General features: G+C 35.8%; 1 protein-coding gene across 9 annotated transcripts in view; it reads left to right on the top strand.

The window, feature by feature from the left end:
- Positions 1–18057, top strand: part of BIRC6 (baculoviral IAP repeat containing 6) — a 173479-nt gene that overhangs the window by 90804 nt on the left and 64618 nt on the right. For 8 of the 9 annotated variants that reach the window (XM_041404121.1, XM_041404125.1, XM_041404122.1 and 5 more), the window contains 8 exons: positions 2011–2267; positions 3319–3427; positions 3939–4160; positions 7121–7901; positions 8773–8916; positions 10625–10754; positions 14126–14257; positions 16586–16753. In XM_041404121.1, the coding sequence (XP_041260055.1) occupies positions 2011–2267; positions 3319–3427; positions 3939–4160; positions 7121–7901; positions 8773–8916; positions 10625–10754; positions 14126–14257; positions 16586–16753 (1943 nt within the window). The remainder of the gene's footprint in view (positions 1–2010; positions 2268–3318; positions 3428–3938; positions 4161–7120; positions 7902–8772; positions 8917–10624; positions 10755–14125; positions 14258–16585; positions 16754–18057) is intronic. The other variant, XM_041404123.1, reaches the window with a different exon arrangement.

Here is an 18057-nt window from a genome sequence, read left to right as displayed (position 1 = left end):
TTTGCTCTCTGAGTCAGATCTTTCAGTAGCAAACTCTTCCTGGTTTTCTTTTCCAACATGAAGAGAAATATTAGCAGTACTTCTGCCTTCTTTAGTAGCATGCTTAGTCTGCAAATGTAAAAGGGAATGTTTTGTCCCTGCAATGGCAAGAGAGTGTAAAGCACAGGAAAGCATTTTGAGTTGCATTTTGTGTTTTTAATGGGCAGGCAGTTGTCAAAAAATACAGAGTGCCAAAATACTTCTTATCCTTACAGAAGTCAACGGTGTTACATAAGTATTGTAGCAGGAGTAGAAATAGAATAGTGGAATGTTTTGTGGAAGTCATATCTAATATTGCTGTTTGCAAACATTTCAGAAATAGAAGCTGAAGGTTCTTCTGATTCTGGCGTATCAGCAAGATTTCTTTTCAAAAGCATTTATTTGGTTAGGTGGTATTTTGAGTTTCTTACTCATTATAAAAATAAAAATAAGTGAACACTTAAAGAGTTTTCCTAAAGCGTCAACATTTTTCAAACTTTGAATGTAATTTACTGGATGGATTTTTGGGATTTCCTGGTTTTTAGCTTACTAAATTGTAAAAACTCATTAATTTAAAATACTTCATCTTTGAACCTTAATGTTTATAAATTTGAAGAGCGCCTGGGAAAGTTTTAAAAAGCTTTCTTTTGCAGGGAAAAATTTTGAGAGCATAAGTAAATTTGGAGAACATGAATATTTTCAGTGTATATTTATAAAAGCTGTATGACTGAAATTGGTCTTTGCTCTTAAATAGCAATAAAGGAAATTACTATAGACAAATTGTACTATATTTTTACTTAAGAAAAGGTTATAATAAAGTCACACAAGAATAACCAGTATCTAAAGAAAGAAGGTCAATGTATGTTCCTCATTTCTTGAAATGTTTTATTGTAGCTTTTAGCTTAATGTTGTAAGTATCTCAATAAAACAATGATAGTAATGTGAAACCTACATTCAATAAACTTGGCATAAATTTTATTTTAGACATAACAGAGAACTTACTCTTTTTTAATTGGTGAATCCAATTGATTTATGAGTAAATGATTCCTAAAATTAAATTGTAAACCTAATTTAGGATCTATAATCAAGTTTGCATTTTTTAAAACAGTGATAAAGGTTAGTTGTGGAAACAACCTGCTAGTTTAGAATTTGTCAGTGAAAGATACCATTTATATCACATACAGATTAGATTGCCATCTTGTTCATGATTCTAGTTTAAACAGTATTGTGGTGTAAAGTCTAATAGATGTGTTTCCAAATTGATTTGATTACAATAGATGTATTTCTCAGGATTTGTTATTAAAAGAACTTCTGAATGATTTTGTCAAAGAATGAGAGACATGAGGGAAATGTAGTTGCTAACTCATTTTGAATTTCTGTGCTTTTTCTATATGTATTTTAAATCAAGTTCCCTAAGGTTCACTGTAGTTTATTGTAAATATGTATGATCCTAAAAGTTTGTAATGTCAGGGAAGTTGTGCAGGTGTACAGTCTTAATGCCAGCTACTGTTGCACTTTCACTCATTTTGATGTAAATAAAAACAATACACAAGCAAATAAAACTCAAGAAAGAAGAAAAAAACCTAACAATCAATAAAAGCCAAACCTGCCCCACACCCATCCCCATATATAAACACATTCCTTTTCATACTTCCCTCAACAAGGAAGAATTTTTTCCTGTTGGAAGAAATACGTGTGTGAAATGACAAATCTTGAAAAACCTTAGTAATAAAACTTGCAGGCTCTTAACTCCTTCTGCCCACAGAGCCTGCCTTTCTTATAATCTTAATCCAATGATTGCAACAGCATTACTAATGTGTATTTCATTGTGGCCTTAAATTCAGTCATTTGTTTTGCTCAGATGATGTTTGATCATGTCACAGAAGTTTTCTGCAGTACTTGTCCTGTAATCTAATACAGGTAGCTGTGCTACAGATAAAAAGTAATACAATAAAATAGTACATTAGCTCATTTTTCTGTTTTCCTTTTCAGTATTGGATGGTTAAGATTATTACACCACTGCCTCACTCACATAAGTGATTTGGAAGGAATGATGGCTAGTGCTGCAGCACCCACTGCTAATCTGTTGCAGACATGTGCTGCTTTACTAATGTCCCCTTACTGTGGCATGCATTCTCCAAACATCGAGGCTGTGCTGGTGAAAATTGGGCTTCAGTCCACCAGAATTGGCCTAAAATTGATTGACATTCTTCTAAGAAACTGCTCAGCATCAGGGAGTGATCCTGCAGGTGAGTGCAGTGTATTTCTTTTCAGTTGTTGCTTAAAAGCATTGCTTGTATAAAAGTACAAATACAGTATATCTGCATGTTGCTTTCTGATTCTGAACCTGGGCTGCTAGAACTTGACATTGTGCTTTGTTGGGCTTCTAAGTGTCACAGTCTTTGTATGTGGGTAGTCCTACCATGATAAAGCAGTGCAGTTGTTTGGTTTTTCATAATAATGTGGGTTTTGAAGACAGTGTAGGATGCACAATGTATCCTAAATGCCTCTTGCTTCGGATACTGTGTCCAGATGTTTTAAAATAAAGAGCACTGCCACAAATACTGCTAAGGAAAACTAATGTAGCAGAATTTGGGCAGCAGTAGTCTGTAGGACAGTATGAATTCTGAATAGCACTAAGCATTGAAAATATTTATGTATGGAGGTACATAATGAAGATACAACTACATTCTATGTCCCATGATGAAATTTTGCAGAAGCTATTCTGTTAGTGCACTGGGGATTTTGTATTTATGGTTTTATACCACTCTGCTGTTTTGTACCTTCTAAATGAAAGAAAACAAATCCAATTTTTCCTGGTTTGAGACTGCTAACAGAAAACACTCTTTTAAAAATGGATTCTATGACTTCTTTGCCATGAGTTAGGCTTTCAGCATAGTCTCCTCTGTTTTGCTGGAATGTTGTTAGATAGGAAAGTACTTTCTGGCAGGGCAGAGGATGAACACAATGAGGAGAAGCTGAATAGGAAATAATCTGTGGAAATCTTCAGCTCTAATCCCATTGATGAAAATTGGAGTTAAATAAGCTTTCATTTTGAAAAAAGTGTCTACTTCTGTCAAGCAAGAGGTTTGACAGCTCTATTGGAATTAGTCATGTCTTTTTGGAATATGTTGAAGAAAGCCCTACTATGTGTCGAGAAATTTTACCCTTATGTTAATGGGAAAACTTAATTCAATGTTAATATTGCAATTTTGTAATAATGTCATTAGTACACTTAAAAAATATGTATGTAAGTACTTCTATTATTTCCCCTCCCCTTTTTTTTTTGAATGCGGCAAGATCTGAATAGCCCTTTACTGTTTGGAAGATTAAATGGTCTCTCTTCTGACTCCACAATAGACATTCTTTATCAGCTTGGAACAACTCAAGATCCTGGAACAAAAGATAGGTAATGTCATTTGGGTTGTCATATGGAAGCATATACAAAAAATAACCTGCTAAACAGTGGCTTGATTTTAGTTCACAAAACCAAACTTTTTTTGGAATCTGATTGTTATGAGGTAGCATGGGAGTGCAGGAATCTGAATAAGGTCTCCCAGTTTTCTGTCCTAGCTCTTTTCATCCTTTTCAGGGAATGCTGTCCCTCTATTTCTGCTCTTATATGTGATAAAACTTTGGTTTCCAAATGATTTTTCTCTCAAATAGTCAGAACTCAGATACCTGTTATATTTTCTTTGTCTGTAGAAGGTTCACATTTAGCTGTCCAAGATAAATTTTTGTGATTAATTTTTGCCCTGATCTGAGTCTTGAGAAAAAAGAGCTTGAGCTCACTCTTGAACTTTATTTCAAAGAAAGAGATAAATGTGTAAATTGGATTACAAAAAAAAACCAGCAAGCTGATTTGACTCTTAAGTGTTTCTTTGCTCATTTATAATTTGCAACATCATCTTGTCTTACAGAATTCAAGCATTGCTGAAATGGGTCAGTGATTCTGCAAGAGTTGCAGCTATGAAAAAAAGTGGCCGGGTCAGCTACATTTGTCCCAACAGCTCAACCAGAGAGTACGGGCTGTTGATGCCATCTCCCTCCCACCTGCACTGCGTAGCAGCAATTCTGTGGCATAGTTACGAATTGCTTGTTGAATATGATTTGCCAGCATTGCTGGACAGGGAGCTCTTTGAGTAAGTCAAGCAAAGTTTTGCACCTCGTTATTTTTATGCTTAACTTGTTTTGTTCATGGATATAATTCAACTTGAAGGGCGCTTATTGTGAAATAGTAGTGGAATGTGACATGCCTGAAGCTAATTGATAGAGTAGATACCTAAAAATATCCAAACAGATTGTTTTGTAGTTATAAGCTCAAAGCTGCACATCACATATTCCAGGTATAATTGTGTTTAAAGACCCAAAAATCTGAAATTAAACAGCAAATCCATGTGTATACTTGCATATACGTGCAAGGCAAGCTGGTTCATGGTTTTGTTCATGAGGTCTTCTAATGAACTGTTCTTGTTGAAATTGTTTGCAGTAATTTTCACAGTACCTATAAGTGATCTTCATCAGAATGCTGTTACAGAAGTACTGTTTTATTCATCACAGTATCCAATATCTCTAACTGATAGCTGAGAGGTGGGGAGGTGGAGATGTTTTGGAGTTTTCATTTCTGTTCTGGCCAATCTGATCTGAAAGAAATGAAGGCACAAAATCTAGAGTGAATCTTAAACTGAACTTGCTTCATTTTGATGCATTCTAAAGAGAAGTTCAGCCTAAACACCACATGTCTACTCTTAGTGATTCCCAAAATGAAAATATATGATCTAATATTTGCAATTTATGTTGCTTAACCATCTGTATATATTGCTTCACTATCTCTTCCATTTAAGCAAAACAAAAAAGACACATAACATTGTTTCACATGGTTTGTAGAAAAATGACTGTTAAATTACTGTATCTAGCATTAGTCAGGCATTTTTGATTTGTACTGTTGAATGCAGTTGCAGTTAATGAAGGGATCTTTGCATATGGTTTTGTTGTTGCTCTTAAGAAACCTTCATATTTTTCCGCAAGCAGTCTCCTTTAGGCATAGTCAGACATTAAAACACCATCAAGTGTATAAGTTATGGTTACAGGTACAAGCATGTAGAACTCTTACATATGTGCAACATGACTTCAAGCAAGACAATTTCCAAAGACACTTCAGTAATACAGTGATGAAGATATTTTTTAATTTAAAATTAACTTGTTCACCTTGGGAATCTGTTTAAGGATGTTAAATTGCACGTCAGCTAGTCCTTGTAGCAATATGCTTTAACAGAAATACATTTTCAGGATACATTTTATAATTTGAAAAGGAAAATAATAATTTTTATTTTTATTTAAATTAATTTAAATGTAATTAATATTTTTTAGTCTAATAAAACTATACTGTCCATTTTGGAAATTTCTCCCTGTGATGAAAGCAGGGAGAAATGGTAGTTTTGTACATAGTTTGAGTATGCAAGTTATAATACGACCCTGTTCCCCTACCTCCTGCCAGATACAAAGCTGTCACTCATAGAGACCACCATCTGGAGCAAATTATAAAATATATTCTTTAATAAATATAAAAGCTTTTTTGTCAGAGTTATATGGGCAAATAATTTTTCTAATAAAAGTAACTTTTCATGTGTATTCTTCATCTTCTTTAATATTGTAACTTTTGAAATATTGTCATGGATTCTAGCTATAGCTCCAAGTTTCTCCTTCATGTGATAAATCACTTTGTTCTTGGAAATATTTTCCCATCATCCCCATTTTCCATTTCAGTATTTTTGCTTTGGCCAACAGATGCTAATCCCTTAGTTATTTTTAAATATGTGTTTAGGAAAAAACCTTATTTTTCATAGAGCATGAACTCATCCAGAAGATTTTGGCATTTGGATTGCGTTAATATATAGTTGGAGAAGAGTTAAGTGTACCTTTTTTGCATGTGGACTTTTGGAAATTGTGACTGTCTTTCCAGAGTTATAGATCATTTTAGCCACTGAGATCAGTTTTCTGTTGGGGAAGGGTTTTATCAACCCTTGACTGCTGATAAATCCAACTTTTGGTTAGACCCAGTGTGTTCCTTGAGTTCCTAGGGTGCCCTTAGACTAAACATAGTATAACATTACCATCGAGAAGGAGGGAAAACAATCCTTGTCTTCAAATGGAAATTGAAGATGCAATAATACATCCAAATTTAATTTAAAAATCGAGCATTGAATGGTATGAAGTGCATGTTCACCTCTGTATGTAAATGTTAAGATAATGTAACACCTGTGGTGTCAAGATACTGTGAATGCAGTTTGGAAGTCTGGCTTTTTTTAAAAGTACTTCACATACTCTGGAGAAGTCTGTATGAAGAAATTGTCATTTTACTTTACAAGTCCCCCTTCTGAAATTTAAGCTGAATAACAGGAGTTAAATTTGCTTCTGCACTCATATGCCTTCCATTAGCATTCAAGCAAATAGTACTTGGATGTGATGCCAAAGGAGGTGTAATTTTAGAATCACTGAGGAATAATTCTATTGTTAACGTGTGTCCTAAATTTAGGTCTAGTAAGGATAACAAGGGTGTGTTGTCCAACCAACAAGGTTGTTGCTCCTTTAATTTCTTTGCAGCATCTTTAAGAAAATGCCTAATAAGGGAAATTTTCAAAAATTTTGAATCATATTAAAGTACTTTCAGTTCTTACAAGGAATTGAGAGCTTCATGTAAATGACCTTTGTACACACACATAGGGTCGTGTGTGTGACCCTGAACAGCTGCAGCTTGGAGAATTGACAACACAAAGAGGTTGCAGTTGCTTAAAAATGACTGAGATGTATGACAGCTGTCGAAAGACCGAAATCTGGTTTTTGTGTGCAGCTGGTTTAAATCTATTTAAAATACACTATGGTGAAAGAAATTTAAGTGTACAGTTGAGAAATGCATTTTGGGTAGTCAGTGTCCTGGTGTTACTCTGATCCAGAAGAAGTTTCCAAGTTCAGCATGGAGTTTTTCACAGCAGCTTCTATAATAGTAAATCATAAAAGTGCAAAAATGTTGTATGAGCCACTGATAAAAAAGGGGAAAACGACTGGCAGGCTATGTACTGATATGATTTTCTGTCTTCTGCAGGTCACTGTTTAACTGGTCCATGTCTCTTCCCTGCAACATGGTTTTGAAGAAAGCTGTTGATAGTTTGCTTTGTTCCATGTGCCACATCCACCCAAATTATTTTTCTTTACTGATGGGATGGATGGGTATCACTCCTCCTCCGATGCAGTGTCAGCATAGACTGTCTATGACCGATGACAGCAAAAAGCAGGACCTTAGTTCATCTTTAACAGATGACTCTAAAAATGCACAAGCCCCTCTTGCACTAACAGAGTCTCACCTGGCTACTCTTGCTGCCTCATCTCAGTCTCCTGAAGCTATCAAGCAGTTACTGGACTCAGGTTTGCCTTCACTGCTTGTAAGAAGTCTTGCTAGTTTTTGCTTTAACCATACTTCTAGCTCTGACTGCACTGCACAATCCATGGATATCACCCAGGACAGGCTCAGGAGGCACCACGTTCCACAGCACTTTAATAAAATGCCCATCACGGCAGACCTGGTTGCTCCTGTTCTCAGGTTTCTGACAGAAGTTGGCAACAGCCACATGATGAAGGATTGGTTGGGTGGCTCTGAAGTCAATCCATTGTGGACAGCACTTTTGTTCCTGTTGTGCCATTCTGGTGCTACCTCTGGAGGACACAATATGACAGCACAACAGACCAGTGCAAGGTCCAGCTTGCTTTCTTCGACTGTAACCACAGGACTGACCACTCAGCAGCGGACAGCAATTGAAAATGCAACAGTTGCTTTCTTCCTCCAGTGCATCTCTTGCCATCCTAATAACCAGAGACTTATGGCACAGGTAAGAAAAATAATAATGTTTTAATTAATAGCTACTACTAACTTTGAATAATTTCTATGTTTTTTATCTTTCTTTATTATAACTTGGGGTTTTGTAAACTGTCATGGACTGGAAAAATTTTCTATTAAAATTGTTGGCTTGTTGATCTGAGTCTGAAACATATAAAAAGTTTTAGCGTGGCTGTCCAGTCCTGTGTATTTGTATTCCTCTTGGTTTAGAGAAATAAGCTTTAGACTGAACTCCAAAAGACTGTTTAATTGGATAGGGCAGCAAACATTACATATATTTAATATTAGTAACCTAAGGAGATTTCCTGGGAAGTTTGCTTGTGCAACCTGTGTCCAAGGAAATACAGGGTATTGCAGAATATGGCTTTGCATTTGGCATTCTGGAGCAGATTCAGCTATCTTTGTCACATTCATTAACCTTGCAGACCTAGCTGAATGCGAGGATAATGAAAAAATGGTTTTTCAGCATTAAAAATGATGATGTTTTAGGAAGAAGTAGACTTCAGTAAAAAATTGAGTCAGTTCTCTGTTAATGGCTGGGAGTAATAGTGCATTATACCATGGGAAATGTTTGCTTTATGGATTCAAAAGCTGGTTTTATAACTACTTTATTTTCATTTTTTTATCATATTGAGAAATCTACATGGTTACAATTACTTTGATGCTGGAGTCAGCATTTTAAACATTTATATTAAGGGCCTTATTTGCTGCAGGTATTTTCGTCAGTGGTGCTCATTTCTGAGCTGGTTTCTGTAATTACTGGAACTGGATCTCGGGCACTGCCTACTTTGGCTGTGTAGAGCTATATTTTAAAGACCTCAATGTAGAAATATTTTAAATATGATATCATTTTGCATTCTCAGGTTCTCTGTGAATTGTTCCAGTCCTCTCCTCAGCGTGGGAACCTCCCAACCTCTGGAAATATTTCAGGATTTATTAGGAGGCTTTTTTTGCAGCTGATGCTAGAGGATGAGAAAGTGACTTTGTTTCTTCAGTCACCTTGTCCAGTAAGAATTTTTGATAGCGTATGGTAAACATGGAATAAATTTAGCCTGTAAATCTTAAGTCTGAGTATATTCAATTTTGACATATTAGCAGCATTTTTCTGCTGTACACATTATGGAATTTTGGAAAGGAAAGTGCTGTTGAATTGTAAACTCATCATTTTAGAAGAAAATTCAAGGCACAATAACACAAAATATTTGTTGGAAATATACTGCTTCTGAAGGATCTGACAACTGAAATTTATCTTACAGAAGGCTTTTTAATGGTACCCTTACACACCAGCAATAAATATAGATACAGTATCTGTTCAGTAGTCCTTAGCAGTTTCATTAAGGATCAGTCATAGTCAAAATTGGCAGACGTGGTTCAGCAGTTAGCCAAAGTGCCATGAATAAATTGAGTGACAAATATGTGAATTAATTTATAAAGCAGATGTATGCTTTATGGTCCCACATGCTTCACTGGAAGAGAATTACAATTGATGTCTCAGTGCTCTCCATTGAAGGCTGTGACTAAAAAATAGGGTCAAACCAGAAGTTTCTTTAAAAGATCTGATACTCTCATCCAAACAAAAGTATTTGCTACTTTGGTTTCTGCATCTCAGAGTAAAGTACTGCAGGAGATGTATCAGAGGGAAACTGGGTCAGATAGTGTAAAATGCAAAAGGAGGCACAAATACAGTCTTTGCACAAACATTTAAATGTTTTAACTTGGCTGAGTAATTGTTAACAGGTCCATTGATAATGTGAAGGTGACATCAGTTTTCTGTTAATTATTTTACATGCAACAGATTTTTACAAAAAGCTCTTAGTAGATATGTAAAAGCAGAAAAAATGTCGTGAAGTTGTCATAGTTCAGTTTCTTTTATTAAAAACACTGGGAAATTTTGTTCTTACTGAGATGATTCCTCCTATAAGATGCAAAAAGAAACCTTAAAAATAATGTGGATGTACAGGATATACTTCTAGAATATCCAGCAACATAACCTCTCAAAAATTGGTTCCCCATTTTTATCTTAAAAGTTCTTACCAAAACTGTTTTTCAGAAGCTCAATTCTGGTTGTCAGGAAATACAATTTTTTTTATCAGGAAATACAATTTTTTTTTAAATTGCATTCACAACAATAAATGAGTCCTGTAAGTTCATATTAATAAAAAGGTCTTTAGGGCTGTGTGAAATAGGTTATGGTAAAATATTTGCAGTGGTTTAACTAATCGTGACTAAGGTACCTGTCATAATAACAGAAAGTAGATATTAAGTCTAGAATAAACTTCCTCCTCATGTCACAGCAACAGAGAAACATCATCTTTCTCTACTCAAAGTATATTGTTATTTTTTGATATTTAGTTTCAAAGTTAAGTTTTTGTTTCCTAAATAATTGCAGGTCTCAGGTATGCCGTTTTTCTCTCATATTACAGCTATGTAAAATGATGGGGTTTTTTTTAAAGCAAAGATGATATCATACTGTTTCTGGTCCTAAAAATATTGTAGGCTTTCAAAACAAATTATTTTGAGTTAAAAAACTAAACATGTCCTAATTTGATGCATTTTTACTGTATACCTCCAATGTTGAAGGATATATTAGTTTTCTTTTCTGGCATACTAAGAATTTAGCTTTACCTAGCTAATGTGGCTTTATAAGAACATAGTGGTTTAAGTTATTTCTCAGTGCTAAAGTCATAATTAATGTTGACTGTTTTTTCCTTTCAGCTGTACAAAGGTAGAATTAATGCTACTAGTCATGTAATTCAACATCCAATGTATGGAGCTGGACACAAATTTCGTACTCTTCACTTGCCTGTCTCAACAACTCTAGCAGAGGTTCTTGATCGTGTGTCAGGCAAGTTTGCAGTAGTTCATGGTTTTGTTTTGCTTCTATTTTAAATGCAGTTTAAAAAAAAATCTGATGTTGTTTGTTTGACCATACAAGGGATACTGCAAATATCTGTCTTTAAAACACAGTCTTTCATCCTTTCATTACATTTCCCCAGTTTTGTCAGTTAAATATCCTGGAACTTTGTGATACATCTCAAGATGGAGATGTATGTCCTGTGAAAAGAACCTTGATAAAGGCTCCATCTGATTTCTATGGTTATACATTTGTCTGATATATAAATGCATTGGCTTACTAAATGGAAACCGAAAAGTATAATTTACTTTTAGATATTGATTTTAAAATTATGCACAGTGAGAGGATAATGTTAAGGCATTAATTTATTTGTTTTTTAAATTTCAATACATTCAGTTGTATTGCTTGAATATACACTGAGAGATAAACCTGTCTGTAGGGAACTTTGCTGATCAGGCTTTCACAGACCATAATATGGATTTTGACACCAAATGGTAGACATCTTACTCTTAAAATGAATTCCACCTTTAATTTTAGTGCTTATTAAATACTTTAGGAAACAGAACTGTATGTTAAAGATTAGGTTTAATAATTTATTTAAAATTAGTTAGAGAGTAGAATTCATATTGAAGATGCCATGTCCATGCCAGAGCTCTCTAGGTAAAGCAAGGCAAGATGCAAGTGGATTCTCTTCTAGTAATAAGTAGAGCAAAAATTGTTTTGACATGTTAAATGAAAAGTCAGTTTTATATACGTCTAGTTTCAAAAAAAATAAACAAATCCAGGACTTCTTTATTCTTAAAATGTGATTCTCAATAATACCAAACAAGAGTCAAAGATCATTAGAGCAATTATGTTTTTGCCATATGGGAGGTGGACACTGAAGGGTGTGCACTTAGTTGCCCGTTCATCTGACTGGGTATGTATGCTCCTATATGTAGGTTTACTTGAATGTGTACTTCTTTGGAACTCAGTGTAGCTCAACTTTTAATTTATGAGACAGGTCTTCATGGAGTTAAAAGCAGCTATTGGTTTTTTGTATCTGTGGAAAATTTTTACGTTTACAAATTTATTGGGGCTGTAAATGTTGCCTATCAAGCTGATAGAAGTACTAAAATGTTATTTGGCAGAATATTAGACAGGTCAAGATGTGTTTTAGGATATTAATAGAAAAATATCCATTCCTAGCTAAATGCTTGTATTTTATTTATCAAGGAATAATTTACTATTTCTGATAGAATTCTATATTTACTGTCCAGAGAACCATGTGTGAAATGTGACTAGGGTTTTTCTGACCACAAACTGCACAAGGATCTCATTACTGTAATGGGTGGGATGGTCACTTCCTACAAGGTAGGGATCAGTTGTTGAGCAGTGACATAAACTGTACTGAGTAGCTGCCTTAGTGGTGCGTTGTTGTCAGCTTGATAGCCAGTGCTAATAAGGTCTGGAGAGGAGAACGTGATGATTGGTAAATTGTCATGTCAGAAATTGAAAATGGTCAAGTGCTGACTTGGTAGGGCACCACAACTTTAGAGTTTGTTACTGCATTGTTATGTCTTGGCTTTGTGGTTCTTGTGTGGCATTCTATGAGGTTCATGGTTAGGATAGAGTAAAGAAGGCTTGAATATAAGAGGAGCAAGCTGTGTCTTTAGGGTGGGAGAGAGAAGGGGTGGACAGGGGTAGAAAGTAAAGAAAAGGCTGTCACCACTACAGCAATAGGAAGTCATGAAGATCCTGTGTTGGAATCTGTCCCGTGGATTAACTTTTTTCTTTACTACTGTTAATGTCTCAAATCTAATCATTTCATACTTTCTGCATGAATAAATCACAAGACCCATATTCATTTTGTACTTTTTTCCCAGCTTTTAAAAAAAGAAGGGGAGAAAGGGGTCCTAAAATCATTGATAGATCTGCTGCTTGCATCCCTTCACCATAGGAAGAAAATGTGCAGTACACAGCAGATAGGATTGCCTGGATGAGTACCCGTTGTTGTGTATTTCATGCACCTTAGTCTTGAGTTATTGCTGGAGTTAGAAAAACTGAACAACAAATCTGGATTTCGCCTGAGTAGTTAAAATACCATTGCTTAACCTTCTTTGATAATTTTATTAATGACCTTTAAATTCCCCAGCAGTAAGAGGACATTGAGCCCATGGGAGAACATTAGAGCAACTCAGAAATTCAGCAATAATAATAGTAGTAGTAGTAGTACTACTACTAATAATAATAATAATAATGATGAAAATGTTTTTAAAGCCAAAATCATACACAGTCTCATGGATAGATACATTTGCACGTGTGTATATATATGTATACACACATATGTGTTTGTATATATACACACAGATCTATGCACAGTGTGTGTGTGAATGTTGAGTCCTCAGTGGCAGTAGTTTCACACTCTGTATCTCTTTTTAGTCTCCAGTGCTGTCTAATAGCGACATAACTAATGTCTTCAGGCACAAATCGTAATATATTTCAAAGCAGCCAAACCACATCCCTTTCAGCACCTCACCCTCTGGTGGCACACACTTAAAGGTAGCTGGATGGTACTTCTAGGTCTGGAGTTGTACTTAAAGCTGCTGTGGCTGTGTGGAAACAAGTTAGAAGCAATTAGAGAATTACTTGACCATTTTGGTGCCAGTGTTGTACCATACAGGATATTAAATTGTCCATTGTCACCAATCATCAGTGCTTTAATAAATTAGATTAGATTTAATAACGTACTGATAGTTGTTATCTACACTAATGATTGAACCAAAATGGTTGAACTGCAGTAATCTAATGTTCTCTTATGCAAACAGCTCAAGGTTTGGCTGCGTAATGTACTTCAGGCATCTTTCAATTTCAAAGGAAGAGAATTTACCAGTTCTGAAATTATGTCAGTATGTAATGAGAGATACCCAGACCCAAATACAAGAACCTGTTTAAATAAGTCTGCAGCTGTCCTTAAAAAAAAAAATATTGGTATTTCTTTTTTTGTTGGATTTTGTTGTTTTGTCAAGATTTTTTGTGGGTTTTTTGGTTTGATAGGCATTTTTTGCTTAATCTCATTTTGGTTGATTGCAGTGGTTTGGTGGTTTTTTAATGTGAAAACACTTGACTCATCAAGTGATAGTTTTAAACTGTTACAGATTTAAATTGTCAGAGAACGGAGTTTTAGGGGAAGAAGAGGGTACTGTAATAATTAATTCATACTTATTGACAAGACTATTGCTGCCTGTGTTGGAGCTCTGAAATGCTACAGTAGCTGAGAATAGCCTTGTTAACGGCTTAGAAACTAATAAAATCAACTTAGTATCTTGAAATGCTTTTCTTTCCTCTCTTTGTGTGTCCTTGTCCTCTCCATCCCCATGTAGATACACCCAGTATTACAGCTAAGCTAATTAATGAACAGAAGGAAGATAAAGAAAAGAAGAATTATGAGGAGAAAGAAAAAGTTAAAGCAGAAAATGGATTTCAGGACAATTACAGCGTTGTTGTTGCTTCTGGTATGTCTTTTTCTTCTGTCTTTTATAAAGTGGATCTTTTTGGTTGGATCAAAGTGTGTTGGGGAAAGAAAATATCTCCCAATAATTAAACTTTATTACTAGTGATGGTTAGAAAGAATTGTAGTACCTGATACTACAATTGTAATATAACTGACTGTTAGGCAGCAAAGATTGATTCCTGGTGAAACAGCTGCCTCTAGCAGATTATACTTTGACAAATTTGTCAAATCTATGTATACCTAAATATGTGTGTCAGTGATATCTTCATGGTTGATGTTGCTAGGGTATTTTACAGCATTTTTTAAAGACAGCCCTGGAGCTTGGAGGGTATTATTGCTTCTGCTTTTTGTAGTAGCTGGTACAACAGAGTTTAATCACCTCTCTTCTGAAAATATCCTTTGGACATAAAAGGTATCCATATATTTTGTTATGCAAAATATATGGATATGCAAACATGCACAACAACTAATGGTACTCTGCTAAAAACTGTCAAATGGAGATTTTGGCATAAAACCATGTTATTCCATTTGGAAACAAGTAATACTGCAGTTCCTTTCAAAGCATTCAGTTTATAAAAATTACTGAGTCGAACCTTCAGAAGTCTTTCATGTAAGCCCATTTCCGCACAAAAATGCAAACCTATTGTTGGAGGATATAGATTGAACATAGTAATTTTGCAGTGGTACACAAATGTTTCAGTTCAGATGATGGCTGTAGAAGTCATTAATCTTTCAGTTTGACGTTGATTAATGAACTTCAAACTACTCCCTTCCCATCTAGCTTTCTGCCACTATTGAGGTACCTCGAGTTCATTCTCACTTCATGAAACATGAAGGAGAGATGCTGATTTCCTTTGACTTTTGGCACCAATATTTCTTAAGCTTTTTATTTCAGGTTTTTAGATGTAGATATAACTTAACACAAATGTCGAACAGGGCAGCAGTTTCACTGAACTTGGTGTACATTTAAAACAACATAGCTATGTTAATTACAGCATTTTATCTGACAAGATAGTTACAGTAGGTGCCACTTAAACAAGTTAAACATGTTTTAGTAGTATCTAAAATATTAATAGGTCCAAGCAAAGGGTTAAAACAGAAAAATCTAGAAAGAAACAAAAATATGCCAAGCTTGAAGATAGGGCACAGCGTAGTCAGCCATGTCATTCCATTTGCATTGTTTATCCTACTGCCTGATATAGCCCATTCTCTATTAAAAAGAAGCAGATTTCAGGTTTTTTCTGATGTTTTTTCCAAATTTCTCCAATTTACTAAGAGTTTAAATGTAGACTTACTTCATTTGCATTTATTTCTACTACCTCTTTGTCAAATATGTTCTTCTTTTGTCATTAACTTTTCATATATTCTGAGGGTTTTCTGGTGTCCTCAGAATCTCAAGAAGTTAAAAGTATTTAACTTCTTAGATATGGGTAAAATTAATCGAGGGGGAAGATGGTATTTGCAGCCCAATCTTCCTGAGGCAAGCTATTTAGTGTACTGAGATTATTGGACAATGTGTTGCACATTAGAGCGGCTTCTAATGATCAGCTGAAACCAGAGCATATTACAGCATTTGAAGTGTGGATGTTGTTAGTCTTGTGGCAGCTCTTGGACAATGATAAGTTAGTAATTGTCTGTGTCTTGACCTGCTTGCTTTTTACCTTGGTCTGTCACCTGCAGAGGGTTCATGATTGCAGTATAATTTTGCTGTACCTTAAGTCATCTTAAGCTGTCCTAAGATAAGGCAGTATTGCTGTGTAATAACAGTAAGCTTTTATGTAGCTGTGATGCCTCCTAATTTTCATGTAGTGCTTACTTCAAATGTTTTGGGGCCAGGGAACTTGGAAAGCACATATAAAGACACCTTTCATCACACGTGGTACTGTCAGTACTGCAGCTAAAGTCTTTGTGGGCCAGACAGGGGGTTATTATCTATAATTGTGCTGAAATATCTGTCAATTTGGAAAATTTTGCCTTTCTTCCTTTCAGGTGAAAAGACAGCCTAAAAACATTTTGCTGTAGGGCCCGTTGTGTGACACTCTTCAATGAGAGCAGAATCTTAATAGCTTTTGCTTTTTTTGTGCATGGTATCATCTAGTTATGGTTTGGTTTATGTTTGGGGTTTAGGAGAATGCACAGCCTTTTAACTAAAAATACTGGGATTATATCCAAATATGTTTTATACATAAATGTTGCTTTGGTATTTAATTAGCCAGTGAGGTAAAGTTCTTACATATTTCTATCATTGAAGGTTTTGAGTATGTTGTACCTTGGCTAACTGAAGGTATTGAATACTAGAATAACTTGAAAATTTTTACTTCTGTACTAGGTTTGAAATCTCAGTCAAAAAGAGCTGTTTCATCCACCCCTCCACGTCCACCATCAAGGCGAGGAAGAGTGATGGCAGATAAAGTTGGTAGTTCTTCCTCAGGAGGAGAACCTTCCAGCAAGACCATTAGTGTTCCAGTCTTTCATCTGTACCATAAACTACTACCAGGTAACTTTAGTAATACATTTTAAACATTTTTAAACATTTTAAAATTATGGTCTTTTCCGTGGCTGATACCTGATCAGGAAGTTGTAACAATGGTAATGGGCATTAGCATCTTGGAAGTGTGGAGCCATTCTGGGCTGGTAAACAGCTTTCAACTGGAAATCATTATAACATCAGCAGCTGCAGCAATGGAGCATCATAGCCTGAAAGAAGTGGCAATTATGTTGATCTCCCTTGAAGTTTAGTACCTTGTTCCTAGAAAAACTCTCAAAACACTTTCACTCACAAATGAAAGCAGGATGGGTTTGAAAGGTGACGTAGGTTTTCTTCCACATACAGGGCAGAACGAACTGATATCAATGCCCTATTACTTCAGGCTCCAAGTGGGCAACCATCTTGCATTGCTGTCAAAAAGGTTGATTTGCCCGTTCAGGAATATTCTTGAGTTCCATAATTTGTGTTTTAAAAACACAGCCTGTCTTGAGCAGTTGGTCATGTTCCGTGTATACCAGATATGGTATAGCAAGAGTGGCAATCTCTCTTATGTAGGAAGAAATTGTAGTGACTTAGATCAGGAATAAAAGACAGAAATGTGGGTGAAACATTATTATGCAGAACAGCTTCTTGTCTGGATCCAGCTAATGGAATTAAGTGGTTAACTTCTGATGAAAGTCATTTTCACCCAAAAATCCCTAAATTTGAGACTTACTATCCAATTACCAGCTTTGAGGCTATCCTCTAGCAATTATTAGCAGGATCGTATACTTAGATTAAAATATCTAAAATTGATGAACAAAACCTGGGATGAGTCCAGTGATTGATGTGCCATGATGGATGGTTGCAGGCTCTTCTGGAGGGTGGGCAGGTCAGGCACAGCATCACCAGCCAGACAGAGGGGATTGTCCCACTCTGCTCTGCACTGGGGCAGTCTCACATCCGCTGCTGGGCAGTTTTGGGTGACACAATATAAGAACGACTTAAAGCTATTAAAGATAGTTCAGAAGAGGGCAATGAAGAGAGTCAGAGGCCTTGAGGGGAAGCCATATGAGGGATGGCTGAGGTCACTTGTTCAGCCTGGAGGAGACTGAGGGGAGATCTTGTTGCAGTCAATTTCCTCATGAGGGAAGGAGGAGGGGCAGACACTGGTCTCTTTTCCAGTGACCAGTACCAGTGACAAAACCCAAGGGAATGGCCTGAGGATGTCAGGGGAAGTTTAGGTTGGCTAGTAGAGAAAGGATCTTCCCCCAGAGGATGGTTGGGCACTGGGTCGGACTCCCCAGGGAGGTGGTCACAGCACAAAGCCTGAC

Source organism: Onychostruthus taczanowskii, unplaced genomic scaffold (assembly GCF_017590055.1).
Source record: "Onychostruthus taczanowskii isolate IOZ18803 unplaced genomic scaffold, ASM1759005v1 scaffold21, whole genome shotgun sequence".
In the NCBI taxonomy this organism is placed as follows: domain Eukaryota; kingdom Metazoa; phylum Chordata; class Aves; order Passeriformes; family Passeridae; genus Onychostruthus; species Onychostruthus taczanowskii.
The sequence above is the reverse complement of the archived record's forward strand: the minus strand, read 5'-3'. Positions and strand labels throughout refer to the sequence as shown.